General features: G+C 45.3%; 1 protein-coding gene across 2 annotated transcripts in view; it reads left to right on the plus strand.

Annotated features, from left to right (window-relative positions):
• The window catches only part of LOC139759254 (uncharacterized), a 56,831-nt gene that overhangs the window by 18,476 nt on the left and 12,738 nt on the right, over positions 1-25,617 (plus strand). The window contains exons 2-4 of one of the 2 annotated variants that reach the window (XM_071681384.1): positions 2,794-2,850; positions 24,039-25,172; positions 25,279-25,531. In XM_071681384.1, the coding sequence (XP_071537485.1) occupies positions 2,794-2,850; positions 24,039-25,172; positions 25,279-25,531 (1,444 nt within the window). The remainder of the gene's footprint in view (positions 1-2,793; positions 2,851-24,038; positions 25,173-25,278; positions 25,532-25,617) is intronic. The other variant, XM_071681385.1, reaches the window with a different exon arrangement.

Here is a 25,617-nt window from a genome sequence, read left to right on the forward strand (position 1 = left end):
ATTCTGCAGGTGTGTCCATCTGCCGGGGTCACACAGCCCAACCTTATGACCTTAATGACCCTCCACATGAAGGTCTCCAGGAACCAATCAAGGCCAGACCTTACAGTCTGCCACGCCTGCCCAGTGTAGCAAGGTCTGCCACGCCTGCCCAGTGTAGCAATGTCTGCCACGCCTGCCCAGTGTAGCAAGGTCTGCCACGCCTGCCCAGTGTAGCAAGGTCTGCCACGCCTGCCCAGTGTAGCTAGGTCTGCCACGCCTGCCCATTCTAGTAAGGTCTGCCACGCCTGCCCAGTGTAGCAAGGTCTGCCACGCCTGCCCAGTGTAGTAAGGTCTGCCACGCCTGCCCAGTGTAGTAAGGTCTGCCACGCCTGCCCATTCTAGTAAGGTCTGCCACGCCTGCCCAGTGTAGCAAGGTCTGCCACGCCTGCCCAGTGTAGTAAGGTCTGCCACGCCTGCCCAGTGTAGTAAGGTCTGCCACGCCTGCCCATTCACTGTAAGAATCAAAGACCACCATTGACGTCATCGGTCTCGGCCGTGACGTAAGCATCGGCCGTAAACATCAACAATAACACAAGGAGGTGACCCTGTGGAGGAGAGATGCTCATCTTGCTGACTCACCTCTCACATGCCACTCTCACTCACTCACTCACTCACTCACTCACTCACTGCCGCAGCAGGACAACATAACAGTCATTCCGCCAAATCTAAGTATTATGCCGACACCCGTGTGTGTGTGTGTGTGTGTGTGTGTGTGTGTACACCAGTATTATTGTTGTCAGTCATGATCATGTATGATGCTCGGCTCACGTCAGGAGACGACCCCGCACGACCTCCTTCACTACCTCCTGTGGTACGACGACCCTTGAGCACGAGCCTACCCCCAGACCGTCATGATCGTACCCTCCTGCTCAAGGGTCGTACCCTCCTGCTCAAGGGTCGTACCGCCCTGCTCAAGGGTCGTACCGTCCTGCTCAAGGGTCGTACCGTCCTGCTCAAGGGTGGCTGTACGTGTACATGTACCTGCACGTGTGGCTGTACGTGTACATGTACCTGCACGTGTGGCTGGTCTTGCAAGACCACTGAGGGCAGGTGAAGATATTCCTTATTTTCGTGAAGTTAGTTTTCCTTGTTAGAGTGAGGTAGTAAGCGAGGTTTAGTGGCCATTATGTGTATCATGAGCAGTTTGGCTCAATTATTTATTGATATTAGTTACTATAATTATGTCTTGTATCTGCATTAAATAATTTAGTTTCCTCCTTCTGCTCATGTATATAATCTATTCAGTCTTGAATTATAATGGTAGATTTTGCCTGATGGTTGTGATTGTATTAATGATACAGCGTTATTAGAAAACGGGATGGAGGATGTGGCCATTCTACTGGAAAATTATTAGAAAAAAAAGGCAGACACAGAAGTATTGTACAGCACAGAAGTACTGTACAGCATAGAATTACTGTACAGCACAGAAGTACAGTTAGTGTAGCGTCAAAACCTGATGAGTCTCCAGTGCACATCTGCCATGATAATATGTGGACACCTTCAAGGTACAACCATTGATAACACACACAGTGTGAGGCGCCTCGCCCACCTGTACACCTGGGAAAGTTGTACACAAAACTGTGTAAAGAAACATGACCTCTACATTATAATTCTGAGTACATATTCAAGTTATTGTAGATATATACATCAAAGATGAAAGGAACCTCATGTGCTGTGATATATGTACCTTACACACACACACACACACACACACACACACACACACACACACACACACACACACACACACACACACGTTAATCTTCACTTACAGTTCATATTACGTTCATACAAATGTGTGTCATACAGAGAAAAATACCTTTGAAACTGACATGTAGATTTCCCGAGAATCTTTCAAGGCTGATAACCAAACATTAGCAAGATAGGAAAGAATATCGTAAGTGGATCTGGCCTTACGGAAGCCATACTGTTGATCAAAGAGAAGACTGAGTCTCGAGGTGTCTAAAGATCTGGGAGTTGAGGAGAGATTCAAACACTTTGGAAATGGCAGATGTCAAAGCATTAGGACGATAGTTAAGAGAGGTCAGAACGATCACCCTTCTTAATGATGGGATATATCAAAGCACGCTTCCAAAGGGAAGGAAATGTTTTGGTTTTTGAATAGAAACGGAACAGACGAGCAAGCACAGGTGCAAGTTCAGAGTCACACGCTTTCAGAACACGGGAATGGAGGCCATCAGGACCATAAACCTTGCTTGTGTCCACAGTATAACTTGTTATAAACTGGTAGTTAGAGGTAACTAGAACTAACTGATGATTGGTTCTAAGACATAACTGGTAGTTAGAGGTAGCTAGAACTAACTGATGATTGGTTTTAAGACATAACTGGTAGTTAGAGGTAACTAGAACTAACTGATGATTGGTTTTAAGACATAACTGGTAGTTAGAGTTAACCAGAACTAACTGATGATTGGTTCTAAGACATAACTGGTAGTTAGAGTTAACCAGAACTAACTGATGATTGGTTCTAAGACATAACTGGTAGTTAGAGGTAACTAGAACTAACTGATGATTGGTTTTAAGACAACTGGTAGTTAGAAGTAACTAGAACTAACTGATGATTGGTTTTAAGACATAACTGGTAGTTAGAGGTAACTAGAACTAACTGATGATTGGTTTTAAGACATAACTGGTAGTTAGAGTTAACCAGAACTAACTGATGATTGGTTTTAAGACATAACTGGTAGTTAGAGGTAACTGGAACTAACTAACTGATTATCTTCCACGGGTCAGGCTGTACTGCCACTGGTGTTGGGGCCCCCTGCTCCGCCCTACAACCCTCAACTGCACGTGAGTAACTCCTGCCCCTCAGTTACTGACTCATGCTGCACACACGTGAGTTACCGCATCTTTACTTTTGCACATGAGTTACCTCGTCCTTACCTATGCTCGTGAGTTACCTCGTCCTTACCTATGCTCGTGAGTTACCTCGTCCTTACCTATGCACGTGAGTTACCTCGTCCTTACCTATGCTCGTGAGTTACCTCGTCCTTACCTATGTTCGTGAGTTACCTCGTCCTTACCTATGCTCGTGAGTTACCTCGTCCTTACCTATGCACGTGAGTTACCTCGTCCTTACCTATGCTCGTGAGTTACCTCGTCCTTACCTATGCTCGTGAGTTACCTCGTCATTACCTATGCACATGAGTTACCTCGTCCTTACCTATGCTCGTGAGTTACCTCGTCCTTATGCTCGTGAGTTACCTCGTCCTTACCTATGCTCGTGAGTTACCTCGTCCTTACCTATGCTCATGAGTTACCTCGTCCTTACCTATGCACGTGAGTTACCTCGTCCTTACCTATGCTCGTGAGTTACCTCGTCCTTACCTATGTTCGTGAGTTACCTCGTCCTTACCTATGCACATGAGTTACCTCGTCCTTACCTATGCACGTGAGTTACCTCGTCCTTACCTATGCACATGAGTTACCTCGTCCTTACCTATGCTCGTGAGTTACCTCGTCCTTACCTATGCACGTGAGTTACCTCGTCCTTACCTATGCTCGTGAGTTACCTCGTCCTTACCTATGCTCGTGAGTTACCTCGTCCTTACCTATGCACATGAGTTACCTCGTCCTTACCTGTGCACATGAGTTACCTCGTCCTTACTTATGCTCGTGAGTTACCTCGTCCTTATGCTCGTGAGTTACCTCGTCCTTACCTATGCTCGTGAGTTACCTCGTCCTTACCTGTGCACGTGAGTTACCTCGTCCTTACCTATGCACGTGAGTTACCTCGTCCTTACCTATGCTCGTGAGTTACCTCGTCCTTACCTATGCACGTGAGTTACCCCGTCCTCACCTATGCTCGTGAGTTACCTCGTCCTTACTTATGCACGTGAGTTACCTCGTCCTTACTTATGCACGTGAGTTACCTCGTCCTTACCTATGCTCGTGAGTTACCTCATCCTTACTTATGCACGTGAGTTACCTCGTCCTTACCTATGCACGTGAGTTACCTCGTCCTTACCTATGCACATGAGTTACCTCGTCTTTACCTATGCACGTGAGTTACCTCGTCCTTACCTATGCTCGTGAGTTACCTCGTCCTTACTTATGCACGTGAGTTACCTCGTCCTTAATCCCATAGGTGAGTTACATCGCCTTTCTGCACGTGTTAACTCGTCCTTCTGCACGTGTTACCCCATTCTTACTCCTGCGCTTGTTACCCCGTCTGTACTCCTACCGTGAGTTACTCTCGCACGTCATAGACCACGTACATTGTCCGTACCCACGTACGTCTGATGTTCTTGTATCCTGACTTACACACACAATTCAGCCTTGCACGTGTGCCACTACCTACAATGTACGTACAGTGAGGGTCAGGTGGTACAGTGAGGGCCATGTGGTACAGTGAGGGTCATGTGGTACAGTGAGGGTCATGTGGTACAGTGAGGGTCATGTGGTACAGTGAGGGTCATGTGGTACAGTGAGGGTCAGGTGGTACAGTGAGGGTCAGGTGGTACAGTGAGGGTCAGGTGGTACAGTGAGGGTCATGTGGTACAGTGAGGGTCAGGTGGTACAGTGAGGGTCAGGTGGTACAGTGAGGGCCATGTGGTACAGTGAGGGTCAGGTGGTACAGTGAGGGCCATGTGGTACAGTGAGGGTCATGTGGTACAGTGAGGGTCAGGTGGTACAGTGAGGGTCAGGTGGTACAGTGAGGGCCATGTGGTACAGTGAGGGCCATGTGGTACAGTGAGGGTCATGTGGTACAGTGAGGGTCATGTGGTACAGTGAGGGCCATGTGGTACAGTGAGGGCCATGTGGTACAGTGAGGGTCATGTGGTACAGTGAGGGTCATGTGGTACAGTGAGGGCCATGTGGTACAGTGAGGGCCATGTGGTACAGTGAGGGTGTACAACTCTCATGTAGCAACCCACACCAGTGTAACACTGTCTTGTGGCATACCTGCCCATACGGCTGAAATTACCATCCATCACCATGCGAACTTGAGCCCTAAGCGTCCACTCCAGGATGACTGCCAGCTAGCAACGCAAACGTAAGTACGACCAAACATAAACCACTTGGTTTTGATACGTGTTTTGTACAGAAATGTACAATCTGTACAACATTGTAGCACTTGCTTGTATAACATGATCATCAGACTACTGTTTGTACATTTATAGTACAACCATGTGTTGTACATGTGTTCAGGCCCATCCCACCCGTGGGTTGTACATGTGCTCCATATGGAAGAATCAAGAAAACTCACCCATTATACATTATGGAAGAGAGGTATATAGGGCTCTTACCCGGATGTACACACCACACTGGGCTAGGACGTGTACAGCACAGGGGGCTGGGTTGCTAGGACGTGTACAGCACAGGGGGCTGGGTTGCTAGGCCGTGTACAGCACAGGGGGCTGGGTTGCTAGGCCGTGTACAGCACAGGGGGCTGGGTTGCTAGGACGTGTACAGCACAGGGGGCTGGGTTGCTAGGACGTGTACAGCACAGGGGGCTGGGTTGCTAGGACGTGTACAGCACAGGGGGCTGGGTTGCTAGGACGTGTACAGCACAGGGGGCTGGGTTGCTAGGACGTGTACAGCACAGGGGGCTGGGTTGCTAGGCCGTGTACAGCACAGGGGGCTGGGTTGCTAGGCCGTGTACAGCACAGGGGGCTGGGTTGCTAGGACGTGTACAGCACAGGGGGCTGGGTTGCTAGGACGTGTACAGCACAGGGGGCTGGGTTGCTAGGACGTGTACAGCACAGGGGGCTGGGTTGCTAGGACGTGTACAGCACAGGGGGCTGGGTTGCTAGGACGTGTACAGCACAGGGGGCTGGGTTGCTAGGCCGTGTACAGCACAGGGGGCTGGGTTGCTAGGACGTGTACAGCACAGGGGGCTGGGTTGCTAGGACGTGTACAGCACAGGGGGCTGGGTTGCTAGGCCGTGTACAGCACAGGGGGCTGGGTTGCTAGGACGTGTACAGCACAGGGGGCTGGGTTGCTAGGACGTGTACAGCACAGGGGGCTGGGTTGCTAGGACGTGTACAGCACAGGGGGCTGGGTTGCTAGGACGTGTACAGGGGCGTTGCTTATTTGGCGAGACATTTATTATAAACTTTGCAGAAGTGTAGCTTGAGTGAGGGATGTCGGCCAGATAACATGGCACACATACAGACATCAACACAGACACACACTGAAGCTTTCCTTCATCTTCATACTTATCTCGCCTTCCTTCATGATGACGCCCCCACATACTTGTCTCTCCTTCCTTCATGATGACGCCCCCACATACTTGTCTCTCCTTCCTTCATGATGACGCCTCCACATACTTGTCTCACCTTCCTTCATGATGACGCCCCCACATACTTGTCTCTCCTTCCTTCATGATGACGCCTCCACATACTTGTCTCACCTTCCTTCATGATGACGCCTCTACATACTTGTCTCACCTTCCTTCATGATGACGCCCCCACATACTTATCTCACCTTCCTTCATGATGACGCCTCCACATACTTGTCTCACCTTCCTTCATGATGACGCCCCCACATACTTGTCTCACCTTCCTTCATGATGACGCCTCCACATACTTATCTCACCTTCCTTCATGATGACGCCCCCACATACTTGTCTCACCTTCCTTCATGATGACGCCTCCACATACTTGTCTCACCTTCCTTCATGATGACGCCTCCACATACTTGTCTCACCTTCCTTCATGATGACGCCTCCACATACTTGTCTCACCTTCCTTCATGATGACGCCTCCACATACTTGTCTCACCTTCCTTCATGATGACGCCTCCACATACTTGTCTCACCTTCCTTCATGATGACGCCTCCACATACTTGTCTCACCTTCCTTCATGATGACGCCTCCACATACTTGTCTCACCTTCCTTCATGATGACGCCTCCACATACTTGTCTCACCTTCCTTCATGATGACGCCTCCACATACTTGTCTCACCTTCCTTCATGATGACGCCTCCACATACTTGTCTCACCTTCCTTCATGACACATGTTCCCGTCCCTCGCCAGCAGCAGCCTCGGTGCCTCTCCTTCCTGGGCCTCCTGCCTCATCTGACCATCGACCCGCCATTCAGAAATGCTGTACTTGCTTATTTGCATAATCAGAACTGGAGACTATGACAACACAGACGTTCATGTTGCTGTGTACTGCTGCTGTGGTACTGTGTACTGCTGCTGTGGTGCTGTGTACTGCTGCTGTGGTGCTGTGTACTGCTGCTGTGGTGCTGTGTACTGCTACTGTGGTACTGTGTACTGCTGCTGTGGTGCTGTGTACTGCTACTGTGGTACTGTGTACTGCTGCTGTGGTGCTGTGTACTGCTACTGTGGTACTGTGTACTGCTGCTGTGGTGCTGTGTACTGCTGCTGTGGTGCTGTGTACTGCTGCTGTGGTGCTGTGTACTGCTGCTGTGGTGCTGTGTACTGCTGCTGTGGTGCTGTGTACTGCTGCTGTGGTGCTGTGTACTGCTGCTGTGGTGCTGTGTACTGCTGCTGTGGTACTGTGTACTGCTGCTGTGGTACTGTGTACTGCTGCTGTGGTGGTGTGTACTGGTGTGGCGGTACTTTGCACTGTAATGCTGTGGTGATCTGTTCTCATCTTTGTTGTGCTGTGTTACGGTTGCTGTTATGGTTTTCCTGTGCTGCGTGTAATACTGAGTCTTCTGTGTGGCTCCCTCGGTGACCTTCTTTGGGAGGGAATCTAAAGCTGTGGCACAGTTGTCTGTGCCCAGTGACTCCTCTCCCATGATGCACACTGCTGTGAGGCAGCGTAGGTCTGTGCTACACACAGCTTGTACACACACACACACACAGTAAGCTTGATCTTTGCTTTCATTTCCCTGGTTAATTAGTTGCTGTATTTTTATAATGCGAACTACAGTGGCATGATACTGTAACCTGGCCTGTTCTGGATATATACCTTTGTATTTGTGTGATTAGGGGGTCATGTGTATGTATACCTGTGCGTTTGTATGATACAAGAACCATGTGTATATGTATACATGTGTTATAAGAATAGTGTATATCTGTACAAGTGTGATAGCGGAGCCATGTGTATATGTATAATTCTGTATTACTGTAATAAAGGCTCTATGTGTATACTTGTGTGTTAGTGTGATTCGAAAGCCTTGCATGTACTCATACCTGTGTATTAGTGTGATAAATGTGTTGTATATCTTGTATTAATGTGATGCCGGAGATTTGTATGTATATACCTGTGTATGAGTGTCATACAAGAGGCACATCTATATGTATACCTCAGTGTGTGATACAGTGCCCCCCCTCTCTCTCTCTCTCTCTCTCTCTCTCTCTCTCTCTCTCTCTCTCTCTCTCTCTCTCTCTCTCTCTCTCTCTCTCTCTCTCTGTATATATATATATATATATATATATATATATATATATGTATGTATACCTGTGTATTAGTTAGATATAATACATGTTAATGTGTGAGAGTATGCCTAACCTGTTGTACAGTAATGTGTACATAATTCGTTCATTACTTCTCTGATCTTAAGATGTACAGAAACTTGGAAGCAATTTTGATTAAGTTGTTATGCTCTCACTTATGGCAAAACTTAGAAATATTTTTTCTGTACTTTTCCTTATAGAAAAAATCTCTGAAATTCTTTGCAATCGTTTTTATATTAGAATACGCCCCACGACCCCCCCCCCCGTGTGTGTGTGTGTGTGTGTGTGTGTGTGTGTGTGTGTGTGTGTGTGTGTGTGACATCTTGTACTTATGTGATGCCAGAAGACAACATGGGAGAATCAGAGATGCCAACAGTAAGGAAAATTAATATATTCATATTTTCTCGTCCTTGTCATAGAATTATTCTGTTTTGAAATTAATTTATCGTTTCATAGTCAAAATATAATTTTCATAAACATTTGCCTTTGATAATTCTTAGGATGTAGTGAACATTATAATGTATAACGTATAATTATGATATTGTAATTATTGGTAATGATGATTGTATTCATAGACATTTAACATTATCTGAATTGTAGTTTACACTTACATCTTGACCACCAAGCTACGACCCTTGAGGCTGGACCATGGAGTGACCTTTGACCTTAATTCTTAAAGGTCAGGTCATAGATCAGACCAACCGTCTGTGCCTTTGTCTGTTGATTTCTGTGTTCCTCTCTGTGTTGTTGTTGTGTGTGTGACTGTTTACTGTTGCATGTACATGATTAATGTTTAGGGATGACGTAGAGAGTGGATTAAGCCTATGTTACCTCGACTCGACCTTGTTTACCATATCTACTCTACACACACACACACACACACACACATTGTTTACATTATTCATTTGGCTGAAAGTAATATGTGTTTGAAGTTTGTTTACCTGAGCTACAGAAGCAGAAAGAGCTGGTAGAGAAGGTGCAGAGGAGGTGAGCACAGATGGTTCCAGTTGGGTATAGGGAATGGCTTAAATTTGTACCATCTTGGAGGAGTGAGAGTTAAGGTGATCACAACGTTTGTAAAACAGACAGTCGATGACTTAGTGACCATTTCCTTGAGTGATGAAGGGATAGGACAACCAGGGGACAGAACAAGAAAGTAAGAAACATAGGAAAGATATGAAGTCTGTCCACAACATGCGTAGTACAGAAGACACAGCCTTTATGTGTACAACATACAATAATTCAAGTGTGGTACATATGAGGCTCCGCTCCCTCCCCACATGGGACAGTTAGGTAAGTGCACACATACCAGCAGCCTCAGCTCGGTGTACACTCATCGACCAGCCCCGAGGGAGGAGTTACAGCTGGCTTGGCTGTGGGGAGACTACCACCACCATGATTCGAACCCGATTGGGCCCATGCGTGAAACGTGGTCAGCGACGCTAACCACTGTACTGCGAAATCCCCAGTATTACTGCAAGTGTGTGTGTGTGTGTGTGTGTGTGTGTGTGTGGAGGACTGGCTGGCCTGGCAAGGGTTGATGTTCTGTTTTTATGAAATTATGAATTTTGGTAAATTGTGTGTGAGGATGGGCTGTGTGTAGCACTAGATGTGGGGGTACCTAGACATGTACTAGATGTGGGGGTACCTAGACATGTACTAGATGTGGGGGTACCTAGACATGTACTAGATGTGGGGGTACCTAGACATGCACTAGATGTGGGGGTACCTAGACATGTACTAGATGTGGGGGTACCTAGACATGTACTAGATGTGGGGGTACCTAGACATGTACTAGATGTGGGGGTACCTAGACATGCACTAGATGTGGGGGTACCTAGACATGTACTAGATGTGGGGGTACCTAGACATGTACTAGATGTGGGGGTACCTAGACATGTACTAGATGTAGTGGTACCTAGACATGTACTAGATGTGGGGGTACCTAGACATGCACTAGATGTGGGGGTGAACAGAAAAGTGGAGAGGTCACACAGAAAGTGAATTACAACTTAAGAAAATAGAATATATGGTCCTTGTTGGTGAAACTGATATATATATATATATATATATATATATATATATATATATATATATATATATATATATATATATATATATATATATATATATATAAAACAGACGAAAGAGTTCAAGGAGTGAACATCAAGAGGAAGAAGAAAAAGGGAAGAAAAAAAAGGATACGAGAGAGAGAGAGAGAGAGAGAGAGTGGGGGGTGGGGGGGGACGTGCTTCTCTCACCTGTTGAGTCGATACACGTTGCCAGAGGTCGCTGGCTGAAGCATCTCCCTCCCCCACCAGCTGCCGGATCCGCGCTGGGGTCCCCCCCCCCCCCCCTGGGGATGGTTGTCACCTACCCCACTATGGGGATCGTCTCCCCCCTCCCCTTGCCCCGCCAGCTTCTCCGAACAACAAATTATACCATACAATGCCTTGCCAGAAGAAGCATCCTAAATGTTCAAGTGATCTTGAAGGAGAACATGTTGGGTTGTGTTCTCGGCTGCTTAACCTGTATAACATGGTCCTGGATCGAGAAATATTGAATAGTTATCGATAAGTAAACCTCTGTTGATATTTACATATCATAATTGGGTATTGAAGTATGATAATCCTCTGTTTTAATTACGTTGACCCATCGATCCATCATTGTCAAGTTGGGAAGATAATGATCATATATATGTATGTAGCGGCAACACTGCGGCTTGCATGCACTTCTGACAACATTACATTTATTTTGTAATGGCAACCCTGCATCATGTATTGCATACTAGCAACACTGCTGTATGTAGTGTTGACAGTAAGGTACCCACAGGTACACCTGGTTACAGCTTCAGTATTTAACTATATTAACAGATTTTCAGCATCTATTTTCATTGGTAACATTTAATATTATTATCAACCTTCTTCATTTCTTTATCTTGCCAAGTTTCACTGTTTATTAGGAAACACCTCAGTATTAGTGCTAACCCTGCAGTAATCATATTGACCAAAGTCCAACCATTTTGTATCAACAATTCTTTGACATTGTTGGAGATGTCTGGAAATATTCAGTTAACGTAGTGGTCTTGTGAGACTGCCTCCGATTTATATGTTGTTGATGGAGAATGTGTATATATTTACCTCATGTATACTGTCTTGTTGTAATAGGGTTGCTCTTCCCAACTATCCAAAAGTTCAGTAGACAAGACAACAGTGTTGTTGTTCGTTGGTGGTAGATAACAACAGGTTGATCCTCGACTTCATTTAACGTCTTTAAAAACCTAAGATCGACTGCTCACCAGCCTTGACCAATCATAGGCCTCTTTTGCTTGACGTCATCCGGAGGGTTCCTCTCATTCGCCAGTTCTCGTGACGGTTACGGCAGCCGACCGTGCAATTGGTGGAGGCTCGTTACAACGGTTCAAAATTTTGGTATTGACTGTTGTGAAGGGGAGCAAGTGGGGCCAGCATGGCTGCTACAAGGACGGGGATTTAATTACTGCTCCAAGAAAACTTTTCCTATTTATCTTCCGTCACCAGTACACGTAGGAGGAGCCTGGGGCGCACACACATGAAGTACCACATAGTACTAGCAGGTACAAGTATAATCAAAGGTGAATATATATATATATATATATTATCCCTGGGGATAGGGGAGAAAGAATACTTCCCACGTATTCCCTGCGTGTCGTAGAAGGCGACTAAAAGGGGAGGGAGTGGGTGGCTGGAAATCCTCCCCTCTCGTTTTTTTTTTTAATTTTCCAAAAGAAGGAACAGAGAAGGGGGCCAGGTGAGGATTTTCCCTCTAAGGCCCAGTCCTCTGTTCTTAACGCTACCTCGCAAATGCGGGAAATGGCGAATAGTATGAAAAAAAAAATATATTATATTATATTTATTTATTATACTTTGTCGCCGTCTCCCGCGTTCGCGAGGTAGCGCAAGGACACATACGAAAGAATGGCCCAGCCCACATACACGTATATACATACACGTCCACACACGCACATATACATACCTATACATTTCAACTTATATATATATATATATATATATATATATATATATATATATATATATATATATATATATATATATATATGTACATAATTCATACTTGCTGCCTTTATTCATTCCCGTCGCCACCTCGCCACACATGAAATAACAACCCCCGCATGTGCGCGAGGTAGCGCTAGGAAAAGACAACAAAGGCCACATTCGTTCACACTCAGTCTCTAGCAGTCATGTAATATATATATATATATATATATATATATATATATATATATATATATATATATATATATATATATATATGGTAGAAACAGTATGATTGTTTACCACACGTACTTTGCCAATGAAAACTGACACAAAGCTGACCACTAGTGGTAGAGTGGGGTAAGTAATATATGAATGACGTCATGCACAAGGTGTTTCATGATGTTGGTTGGTTAGTGTCATGAGAGGAAAGTATCAAGAAAATGATCATAAATATTGGTCACGTTAGGTTAAGTCATGAGAGTCGGAAGTTAAGTTCAGGAGTTCACGTGAGCATAAAGGTCATTGAAGGTCAGCAGAATAACAAGTTTAGGTCAGGTCATGTCAGGATTGCAGGGAACCAAAGTTCAGTAGGTCATGTGAGCAGAAAAGTAAGGAACGACTGAATAAACCCAACAAACAATTAACAGTAAACAGATACACTGAACAAAAGTAAATAGTGAACAGTAAACAGATGTACCGGACAGTAGACAGAAGTGTAACATACAAATATGTCATGTAGCCAGAACATCAAAGTGAACTTATTTGTAGACCAGGTAGCGGGCTCACCTGACCATGTATGTACATCACAACCAGCAGACGAGGTTGACCCATGACCATGAAGGCAAAACCATTCCTTATGATGACCGACCAGGTCTTCCAGCATCACCCTGCTGCTCATACACTCACTACAGTAGTATATATATATATATATATATATATATATATATATATATATATATATTCTAAGCGGTTTGACCATACCGTCCGCGAACACATTTTAAAAATATCAGTGACATATTTTTTACACTGAAAAGAAAAACATGAAGCGGATCTTGCCATGTTCTGCACGACCATACACTGTTGAAGAATACTGTTTTATCTGTTATAAAAAGATAGATACAGATATATGGGAAAATATATTTTTGATTTGATTTTTTCCTTGAAAAACAGTTTTTGTAATGGATTTACCACACTTCCCGCTATCGGCCCCAGACATATAAGAAGAAACATTGTAAATATTCATATTATAAAGAATGGATAAAATGTTGATACTTTCTCTTATTTTCAGTGATTTGGGGAGTCCATGTCATCATAACTGAGAACGTACTTGAACTATTATGTATATATTTCTGGTCATGTAATAAGGAGTAGGTCATGCGTCATGAGGAGAGGGCAGGCGGGAGGCAGGTATGGTGCTAGTGAGGACCATAGTGAGGCATCATTGTACCACTAGTGAGGTACAGGTAACATACACACAAGGTCATGAGGTTATGATGTACTAGGACACTACAATTACTGGCAGATGTAATTCATGATGATGATGATGATGATGTGTGTGTGTGTGTGTGTGCAGAAGATGGACAAGAATAACATCGCCACAGACAGAAATCATGAGGTTGAGTTGGAGACGTGGTGTGGTGTGTGTGTAGGACTCGTATGTGACAGGTGCCATCACGTTATGTGATACTAGAAGGGTTTGTGACAGACACTAGTAAGATATATTATGGATACTGGTAAAGTATGGAAGGCACTAGTAAGGTATGTGATTGGTACTAGTTAGCTATGTGATTGGTGATAAAGTATATGATGGGACCAAGTGTAATATGTATTGATAAGATGTGATAATTGCTAAATGTAATAATTGTGATAATTGCTAGTAAAGTGTAATAAACACTGGTAAGGAATGTGGCAAATACTAGTTAGGTTGCTAGTTGATAGATGCTAATGAGATGTAATTATCTTTTTGTAATTACCTACTTTTACTGGACGAGATGGAGTTCTGCTGTGGTGGGGCACCATGTCTTGAACACTATACCGTCGTCCAACTTCTTCAATTTGTACATAATGGCCATGTCCTCAGTCGGTTTGATCCGCTCATCCATCACTATTATACTACAGCAGTATTACTTTACTTCGCTGTTTAGAAGTGTCTTACTTAATCATGTGATATCCTCTGTTTCCTCCATCATGTTGTGTCCTCTGGTTCCTCCATCATGTAGTGTCCTCTGTTTCCTCCATCATGTTATGTCCTCTAGTTCCTCCATCATGTTGTGTCCTCTGGTTCCTCCATCATGTTATGTCCTCTAGTTCCTCCATCATGTTTTGTCCTCTGGTTCCTCCATCACTACACCTCCCACAATATTGTCCACTTCGTTAATCCCTTGTAAGAAGTTAAGGGTTGTCATCACGTCACTCTACTGTCTTCCAAAGTGGGTAAATTTCAAACCTTCATCGTTTGCCTGTTGCTTAACTATCTTAATTCTGGTAACATCTTTGTTACCCTTCTCTGGATCTCCTCTTATGAGCTCTTTGTGACTTTAGTTGCGGTGACCAACTTTGCCTTTATGTTAGTATATGAATAGCTTACTAAATATTTATTTATCACATACTCGCATACTTCAAAGCCCTTCTGATATTTACCAACAGACAGTTTGCCTCCTGAGCTGTTCTCCTAATGTGGCACTCTGGCGACAGGTTAGAGACAGTGTCTATCCCCAAGTCCCTCTCACACACACAATCTTTGATCTCACTTCCTGCTTGGTAGTAATCATATTGAGGTCGCGTTTCGCTTTGTCTCATCCTCAGTTTTTACGGTTGCTCGGGTTGGATTTCGTCCATCACGTTTTAGACCAGCTTTGGGTTCTGTTTAGGTCCCCTTGTAAGCTGATGCAATCCTCCTCCTCTCTTGCCACTTCTCTTGTGACTGCATCATGTGCAAACATATTCAGGTAGGGTTATGTACCTTCAAGCAAGTCATCATTGTAGATCAAGCAGACTCAGGTAGATGATGGTGAGGTAGTAAATGGGTACAAGTGAGGTACTGTGTTCTAAAATACAAGTAACGCGTTAACGAGGGACTGGAGTATTAATAAGGTACCAGGAGGGTGTAGGGTATGAGGTACCAGTGTTAAGTGTGGGTTGATAGTATTTACTCGATCATAAAGAGTTACAAGGGAGGTACTAGAGAGTTTGGCTTCAGTTAACTGATGTTAATGGTGGAATATAAGGAAGATAGTGTACAAACATGGTACACTAGGAACTGGTGAGGCTTGCTACTGCTTGATACCTACTAACGAAGTATAATTGGAAGTTACTAGTGAAGTGATACCTACTAACGAAGTATAATTGGAAGTTACTAGTGAAGTACAAGGTACTAGTTCAGTTTAGGTGAATAGTATCAATGAGCAGTAAGACAGTAGGATGATAAAAGTGAGAATTTAGTGAGTTTCTTGTGATGATGTGGTAGCAGTCAGGTACATGAGAGACACTACGATGATAGAACTGAGGTATTATTGAAGAACGAGGTACTAGAAGATAGATATGCCAAGTATAATACAAGTGCAAGTTTAGTTATTACTGTGTTACAGTTTAGGTATTAGTGAGGTACAGTTTAGGTAGTAGTGAGGTACAGTTTAGGTAGTAGTGAGGTACAGTTTAGGTACTAGTGAGGTGCAGTTTAGGTACTAGTGAGGTACAGTTTAGGTAGTAGTGAGGTACAGTTTAGGTAGTAGTGAGGTACAGTTTAGGTAGTAGTGAGGTACAGTTTAGGTACTAGTGAGGTACAGTTTAGGTACTAGTGAGGTACAGTTTAGGTACTAGTGAGGTACAGTTTAGGTAGTAGTGAGGTACAGTTTAGGTAGTAGTGAGGTACAGTTTAGGTAGTAGTGAGGTACAGTTTAGGTAGTAGTGAGGTACAGTTTAGGTAGTAGTGAGGTACAGTTTAGGTACTAGTGAGGTGCAGTTTAGGTAGTAGTGAGGTACAGTTTAGGTAGTAGTGAGGTACAGTTTAGGTAGTAGTGAGGTACAGTTTAGGTAGTAGTGAGGTACAGTTTAGGTAGTAGTGAGGTACAAGGCAGGAAGGTGGGTGGGGGGATGCAGGAGACCCCTTCCCCAGCCTCAGGTGAGGGGGTGGGGGGGGGTCTCGCCTTCATAAACGATCGATACATATAGTAGCCTCCCCCCCCCCACCATGATTTATTCTCTCTCTCTCTCTCTCTCTCTCTCTCTCTCTCTCTCTCTCTCTCTCTCTCTCTCTCTCTCTCTCTCTCTCTCTCTCTCTCTCTGTGGGAGAATCATCACTTGTCATGTCAACACGATGCTATAATGACATGACTGGAACGATTTTATGACGTTACCACCACATAGGCTTTATGAGGTTACCACATGCATGCTCCTTATGGGGTTACCACATACTCCACATGGGGTTGCCCCATACTCCACATTAGGGTTACCACATACTCCACATGGGGTTACCACATACTCCACATGGGGTTACCACATACTCCACATTAGGGTTACCACATACTCCACATTAGGGTTACCACATACTCCACATGGGGTTACCACATACTCCACATGGGGTTACCACATACTCCACATTAGGGTTACCACATACTCCACATTAGGGTTACCACATACTCCACATGGGGTTACCACATACTCCACATTAGGGTTACCACATACTCCACATTAGGGTTACCACATACTCCACATGGGGTTACCCCATACTCCACATTACGGTTACCACATACTCCACATTAGGGTTGCCACATACTCCACATGGGGTTATCACATACTCCACATTAGGGTTACCACATACTCCACATGGGGTTACCCCATACTCCACATGGGGTTACCCCATACTCCACATTAGGGTTACCACATACTCCACATTAGGGTTACCCCATACTCCACATTAGGGTTACCACATACTCCACATGGGGTTACCACATACTCCACATGGGGTTACCACATACTCCACATGAGGTTTATCACACGCTCCCGTTTGCACCATTGTTTATATGGAATTACCATGTTTCGCTTAAGGATACCACATGCCTCGTACAGGGTTACCACATCGTCTTTATGAGTTACCTCTGATTCTTGCCACATGGGCTATGAGGTAACTAGGCTTTACTTCACTGGGTAAGTCATAGGCTTCATGAAGTAACTCCTCTGTACTGCTGAGGTAACCACATTGTACTTATGAGGTTATCGCATGGGCATTATGAGTTACCACACGGATGTCATGAGGTTACCGCGAGTGTTGATAGTTTAGCACATGAGCGATGAATTACCATATGAACGCTATGAGGTTACTACATAAGCGTTATGAGCATCATGAGAACACAATGTGAACCTTTTGAGGTAGATATGGGCGTTATGAGGTAACACATGAGTATAATGAGGTTACCACATGGTCGTTGTAAGGTATCGCTGGTGCGTTATGTGATCTCCCCATGGTGGGCAGTTTACCTCTGGACAAGACCTAGGTTTACCACAAGGTCGCGAGTCTATCACAGGGTCATTACCTTACCATAAGACCATAAGTTTACTATGAAATCGTAAGTTTACCACAAGGCCTGGAGATGGCCACAAGGCTTTGAGTTTACCTCAAGATCATGAGATTACCATAAGTTCGTGAGTTTACCTCAAGATCATGAGATTACCATAAGTTCGTGAGTTTACCTCAAGATCATGAGATTACCATAAGTTCGTGAGTTTACCTCAAGATCATGAGATTACGTGAGTTTACGTCATGGTCGGGATGCTGGCTTGTGTGGTGCATGGTGAGCAGAGCTTAACCAGACTGCAGGAAAGATCACTCTTGCTCTCATGACCAAAGGAAGAAGCTCACATGTATTCTGCACCAGCCAGACACACACACACACACACACACACACACACACACACACACACACACACACACTCAAGATACGTCATGCACGTGACGGGTGACCAGATGACGTCACCAGGAAAACTTCTGTAAAGTTGGTCAATATTTTCTACAACATTCTTCACGTTGTCACTATTATTATTATTATTATTATTATTTATTTATTTATTTATTTATTTATTTATTTATTTTGCTTGGCGCTGTCTCCCGCGTTAGCGAGGTAGCGCAAGGAAACAGACGAAAGAATTGCCCAACCCACCCACATACACATGTATATACATACACGTCCACACACGCAAATATACATACCTATACATTTCAACGTATACATAAATACACGCACAGACATATACATATATACACGTACACAATTCATACTGTCTACCTTTATTCATTCCCGTCGCCACCCTGTCACACATGAAATAACATCCCCCTCCCTCCTCATGTGTGCGAGGTAGCGCTAGGAAAAGACAACAAAGGCCCCATTCGTTCACACTCAGTCTCTAGCTGTCATGTAATAATGCACCGAAACCACAGCTCCCTTATACACATCCAGGCCCCACAGAACTTTCCATGGTTTACCCCAGACGCTTCACATGCCTTGGTTCAATCCATTAACAGCACGTCGACCCCGGTATACCACATCGTTCCAATTCACTCTATTCCTTGCACGCTTTTAACAACTTGCCTCCCACATACAAATCCATTTGCTTTTCTAAGTATTTCTCACATACATTCTTCAAAGCAAACACCTGATCCACACATCCTCTACCACTTCTGAATGCAAGAGTTTTGGAAAGAGGGGCAAGTATGAAGTCTGTTGGGGATGAGAGAGCTTGGGAAGTGAGTCAGTTGTTGTTCGCTGATGATACAGCGCTGGTGGCTGATTCATGTGAGAAACTGCAGAAGCTGGTGACTGAGTTTGGTAAAGTGTGTGAAAGAAGAAAGTTAAGAATAAATGTGAATAAGAGCAAGGTAATTAGGTACAGTAGGATTGAGGGTCAAGTCAATTGGGAGGTAAGTTTGAATGGAGAAAAACTGGAGGAAGTAAAGTGTTTTAGATATCTGGGAGTGGATCTGGCAGCGGATGGAACCATGGAAGCGGAAGTGGATCATAGGGTGGGGGAGGGGGCGAAAATCCTGGGAGCCTTGAAGAATGTGTGGAAGTCGAGAACATTATCTCGGAAAGCAAAAATGGGTATGTTTGAAGGAATAGTGGTTCCAACAATTTTGTATGGTTGCGAGGCGTGGGCTATGGATAGAGTTGTGCGGAGGAGGATGGATGTGCTAGAAATGAGATGTTTGAGGACAATGTGTGGTGTGAGGTGGTTTGATCGAGTAAGTAACGTAAGGGTAAGAGAGATGTGTGGAAATAAAAAGAGCGTGGTTGAGAGAGCAGAAGAGGGTGTTTTGAAATGGTGTGAGGTGGTTTGATCGAGTAAGTAACGTAAGGGTAAGAGAGATGTGTGGAAATAAAAAGAGCGTGGTTGAGAGAGCAGAAGAGGGTGTTTTGAAATGGTTTGGGCACATGGAGAGAATGAGTGAGGAAAGATTGACCAAGAGGATATATGTGTCGGAGGTGGAGGGAACGAGGAGAAGTGGGAGACCAAATTAAAGGTGGAAAGATGGAGTGAAAAAGATTTTGAGTGATCGGGGCCTGAACATGCAGGAGGGTGAAAGGAGGGCAAGGAATAGAGCGAATTGGATCGGTGTGGTATACCGGGGTTGACGTGCTGTCAGTGAATTGAATCAAGGCATGTGAAGCGTCTGGGGTAAACCATGGAAAGCTGTGTAGGTATGTATATTTGCGTGTGTGGACGTATGTATATACATGTGTATGGGGGGGGTGGGCCATTTCTTTCGTCTGTTTCCTTGCGCTGCCTCGCAAACGCGGGAGACAGCGGCAAAAAAAAAAAAATATTTTTTTTTTTTATTCGCCGTTTCCTGCATTAGCGAGGTAGCGTTAAGAACAGATGACTAAGCCTTAGAGGGAATATCCTCACTTGGCCCCCTTCTCTGTTCCTTCTGCAAAGATTTACAACAGGAGGGGAGGATTTCCTGCCCTCCACTCCCTCCCCTTTTAGTCGCCTTTTACGACACTCAGGGAGTACGTGAGAAGTATTCTTTCTTCCCTATCCCCAGGGATATTATATGTATATATATATATATATATATATATATATATATATATATATATATATATATATATATATATATGTGTGTGTGTGTGTGTGTGTGTGTGTGTGTGTGTAAGTGGATGGGTCTGTATTGTTTCCTCGCTAACGCGGGAAAACTGCGATCGAGTATTATTATAATAGTAAAAGAAATAGAGAGAGAGAGAGAGAGAGAGAGAGAGTATTTTTGCTTCATGGAAACAAAAGTATGAGCCATAAAGGCAGGTCATGGTTGTCAACGTGTACGTGGGGCCACGTGACCCATCATGGTGGTACGTCAGGTTCTTGGTCTGGAAGGTTTGGTCATTACCCTCTCAAGTGACAGACGGTACATGACGTCATCCGTAATGTATACACGATATATTATATAGAAGGAAGGTGGTACACGGTTTGGTCAGACGGTACATGATGTGGCTAGATGAACCATCACTCAGATGGTGTCCGTCCACCACAGGTGGAGCTCGGCGGTACATGACAGTGTCCACCACAACGTTCGGTAGCAGGCGTTGTTGTCATCGTAAAGGTCAGGTGCAAGTGCAGACCATTACAAACAAGGGTCGTGCCATGCAGTGTGGCTTGACCGTTGTGATCAAGGGTCGTGGTGTGTACTGTGACCAGAGAGTACCCTGCTGGTGGCTTGACCGTTGTGATCAAGGGTCGTGCTGTCCACTGTGACCAGAGAGTACCCTGCTGGTGGAGACGACGACCCTACTGTAGCTTCGTCACCTGTGGTTAAATCTTCTATTTATACAATGTGTTCTCTGGACTGGCTATATATAGTTTATCTCTGGTGGCATTATGTCACCACCACATCACTACCACCACCACTCCACCACCACACCACTACCACCACATCATACCACCACCACACCACTCCACCACCACTCCACCACTACCACCGCTGCTGCTGCTGCTGCTCCACCATACCCCCCCCCCCCCACTCCCGTTCAGCCTGCACCAGGTGTTCCTCCCCCGGTGCCCCCCCCCCCCCCCTCAGCCCACGCCTGCCTGTCCTGTAAATGTCAGTAGCCGTGACCTCACCCTCGCTGTGCGTTACCTGGCAACCGACGGGGGGTGGGTAGCTGCTGCACCGTAAGGGAGGGAGGGAAACTGTGCTGGGCTTGAGGAAGGGGGTAGGGTACTGCTTAAGGAGTGTTGAGGTAACGTGTCTTGTGGTAGGAGGTACGACGATGACTGGTGTGGAGGAGGTCAAATGGTGTGGACTTCAGATAGTGGGTAATACGTCAGGGGTGTTGATGGTAACCTAGCGTGAGAGTGAGGCGCTACCTAGGCAGTGTAGGTGGTTACATATCGTGAACGTGAGGCAGAGGCCACCACCTTACAAGGGTAGGGACTAACGTATCCTGGGAGTGACACAGGAGCATTAGAGATGATAGCTTATCATGGGTGTGGGGTAGGAGTACCAGGTCACGAGTAGGAGAGATAACTTGTCCTGGTAATAAGACGGGTCCCACATGGTGAGTGCATGGAATAGTGTGTCCTTTGGAGACACTGTAACTTGAACCCTGGTGGAGTGGGGTGGGAGGAAGTATTGGAAAACAATGAAATATATACACAAGACATCAACACGATATTGACGAAGGGTCTTGACACTGATAATGTTCAGGAGTCTGATGGAATTTTTCCATATGTGCTGGATATGTTTGCACATACATTTGACAAACTGCTTGAAGTGATTTTCTAGAGGGAGGTGGAAAAAGATAAAGTGTTAAGGACATGGGCGATTGCAAACACAACATGTTTGAGAGAGACTGGGGGGAGGCGCTTCACTACAGACTGGTCTGAGTGTGGACTGCAAGCTACGTGAAAACATAATCACAAAAGAAACAGATGACTTTCTGTAGAGAAGAAACTTCCCAAGTTAGAGACAACATGGTTCCAGGGGAAGGAAGAAAGCCAAGTAATGAATCTCTTAGATTTCTATGAGAGTAAGATGTGGTGTAGACAGAGAACAATGGTTGGATGGATTGTTTGTATCTGGAAAGTAAGAAAAAATGTGACACTGTCACAGAGACAGGAGGATGCTAAAGACGCCTTATTATCAGGCCGGAAATAGGGAAAGACTATTTCAATGAGTAGATGAGTGTCTGAGTTAAAGGCAACTAAGAACGCACGTCAGAGGAACGTTTTCAAAGTAAAACGAAGTCTCCAGTGTCATGTTACAGTTATGGGACCATTTCTCTTCTCAATTTGTGTGATTAAAATCCTGAAAGAATTGGAATCTTACTTGAACATGTTTCCAAACAATGACTTGTCAACGAGAGAATTAAAGAACGAGGATGCTATCATCATCTCACAAGATGTAGACAAACTCCAGAGTTGACCGATCTGATACATGGTCTTCAGCCTGAGTTAGTATGATGACAATGGGAAACAGTGAAAGAGAAACTCAGTGTGCGAGGGACTTGAGAGTTGACATCGTCCCGTCACCAGGGTCCCACAAGAGACTAACTAGTCTGCTGGCAAATATAAGAACAGATGTCTAGTATATGGTTAAAAACATTTTCATTAAGCTGTTCTCATATTCCATATGGCCTAAACTAGATAATGCTTCTCAGGTTTGACCACTACACCTAAAGATGCAATGTGAGCTAGGTCCAAAACCCTAGCAAACCAGAATTAAGGGAAATAAGTTTCTGAGAAAGGCAGGAGTCCTTGACTTGCCCACCATGGGAGAGATAGAACTTAGGTGTTTGATTATAACCTCTAAAACTTGATTGATTATGTAAACAGTGAACAGTTGTACATAAGATATAAGGTTGGAACAGCCAGAGAACATGAAAATAAGCGAGAAACTTAAAAAAAAAGTTTTGAAGAACTGTTAGTACAAGAACAGTGGATGAATGGAATAAACTGAATGAGGAAATCGTGATTGCACTCCTCACACATAAGTTTGAAGAGTTATACAGTATGATAGTGGACAGTGTTTAAAAGATGTGGCCATATGAATGTAAATCTGCTTTTCTCTATAATACAAATTGGTAATTATGGACACACCGAGAGTAATGGGTGATCTTATGACAACCTTTAAATTTTTAAAACAGATCGAAGGACGTAGACAGTGAACAGTTCTTTGAGAGATGTAGGGATACAACAACCACACGACATACCATAACATTATGTACATTTTTTTTCACAGGGATGTAAAGAAATTGTAAAGAAATACTTTTATTGTGGTGGATGAATGGAACAGACTGACTGAGAACATTGTCAATGCAGACAGCATACAGAGATGGATGAGGTTGTATGATAGAACATTTTGTTGAAAGTGTTACACTAGTCTTTACTGGAACTGTACCTAGGTTTAGAGAGGATGTGTGTGTGTGTGTGTGTTTGTGTGTGGCCTGATTGAACTAACGTAAGATGGTAGGATGGTGAGTCTTCCCTGGTGTGTTGGTGCACCTCAGGTACATGATCAGCACTTGATAGGTTCTCCAGTCATGAGGGTGTTTACATATGGTGTTCTTTCGCAGGTGCCCACGAGACGAGGACAGCGGCAGCGTGGGGTCATGCAGCCCCCCTCCCTCCCCCCTTACCTCGGCCCCCTCTCCCGCCGCCCCCCCGGACCAAGCTGACAGCGTGGGCCTGGCCCACCTGTCCTCCCCCCCCACTACCCTCCAGGTGCCACCTGCCCACCCAGGACTCACCCTCTCCGGCCTCATGGGGCTTCCTCTCAAACCTCTCAGCACCACAGAGGTTGTGGAGGTTGGGGAGGTGGTTGGGCAGGAGACGGAGCAGGAGCTGGATCCTGGGGTGGCTGAGCTGCTGGGCACAGGCGATGAGCGCACTGCTGCCCTCAGGACATCACAACGCTTCTACTTACGTCTAGTTCAGTGGCTAGGTCGCAAGCGACGGTCAGGCCGCACACCCAGGTCCGCTGAGCATCATGCCAAGGTGCATTATGGCCTCAGAACTGAAGCACCGACACATGACCCCAGAACAGCTCGAAAAAGATTCGCTGACCTGTTACGTCGCGCAGCACGAGGAGGTTCATGGGAGGAGGGCCGGACGCTTCTTGCACAACAGGAAAGTGGATATTCCTCGCCTAATATATCTGCACAGCACACACCAACTGCCCACCACCGTTTGGTTAACCCACCAGGCTACATGCGACGCTCTTTAGAACTCTCACCGCAGCGGGAGCCGTCCATTAGACCTCGTATGTCCCTCCCGTCAGATCACCTCCGACGTACCCTGGATGGTCGCTTCTCAGCACAAGCAGCAGAGCGCAGGCGTCGCCTCTCAAGGGGTAAAACGATTAGTCAGGATGAAGGATTTCCTCCCGCACCACCACAAACCTTGACAACACCACAAGAGCCAAACTGTAGTGGGCGGCCGAACACCCCTCTGGTCACGAGTGCTCGCCGGATGTCTCGGCCAGGGTCCTCTAGCAGAGAGGAGAGCACAGGAGAGGAGAGCGGGTTTGAGGAGGAGGAGCCTGTAGAAGTGCGGGTTCCGCCTTTGGTACTGGAAGAGCGACGTGATTCTGGTTCATCCACAACACAGACGGCAACCAGTCATGACCCTCTGGCTGAGTGGTCCATATCTTGGGACCAGCTGCGCTTTGGTCATGTTCTTCGGCGTGGCTCCACTACTAACATTTACAGGTACAGTCACCTTCATTTCTCGATTTTTAAGAACTTAAGAAATGTTTTCGAACATCTTTATCTGTGTCTTCACTGCATACTATCAGTTTCACAAACTTTCCTACAGAGGCCGATGGCATGGGGATGTAATGATCCACACTTTTGATGGGTCTGATCCTACAACAGAGCGCCGCTTCTGGGAGCTTGTATCCAGCCTCTCCATGATCCGCCATGAAAACATTGTACTTTTCATGGGGGCATGTATGGTGCCACCTAATCTAGCCATCGTGACAGGCGTGCGACGGGGCATGTCCCTCCACCAGCATACCACCTCAAGGGGCTCTATCCCTTATCCCTCACGGGTCAACATCGCTAGACAGGTCAGCATCCTTAGATTTAGAATGGTAACATGTGCCTCTTACAAGAAATTTTTGGCATCTCATAATAACTTTTGTAGACATGAGTT

Source organism: Panulirus ornatus, chromosome 32, assembly GCF_036320965.1.
Source record: "Panulirus ornatus isolate Po-2019 chromosome 32, ASM3632096v1, whole genome shotgun sequence".
Classification (NCBI taxonomy): Eukaryota; Metazoa; Arthropoda; class Malacostraca; order Decapoda; family Palinuridae; genus Panulirus; species Panulirus ornatus.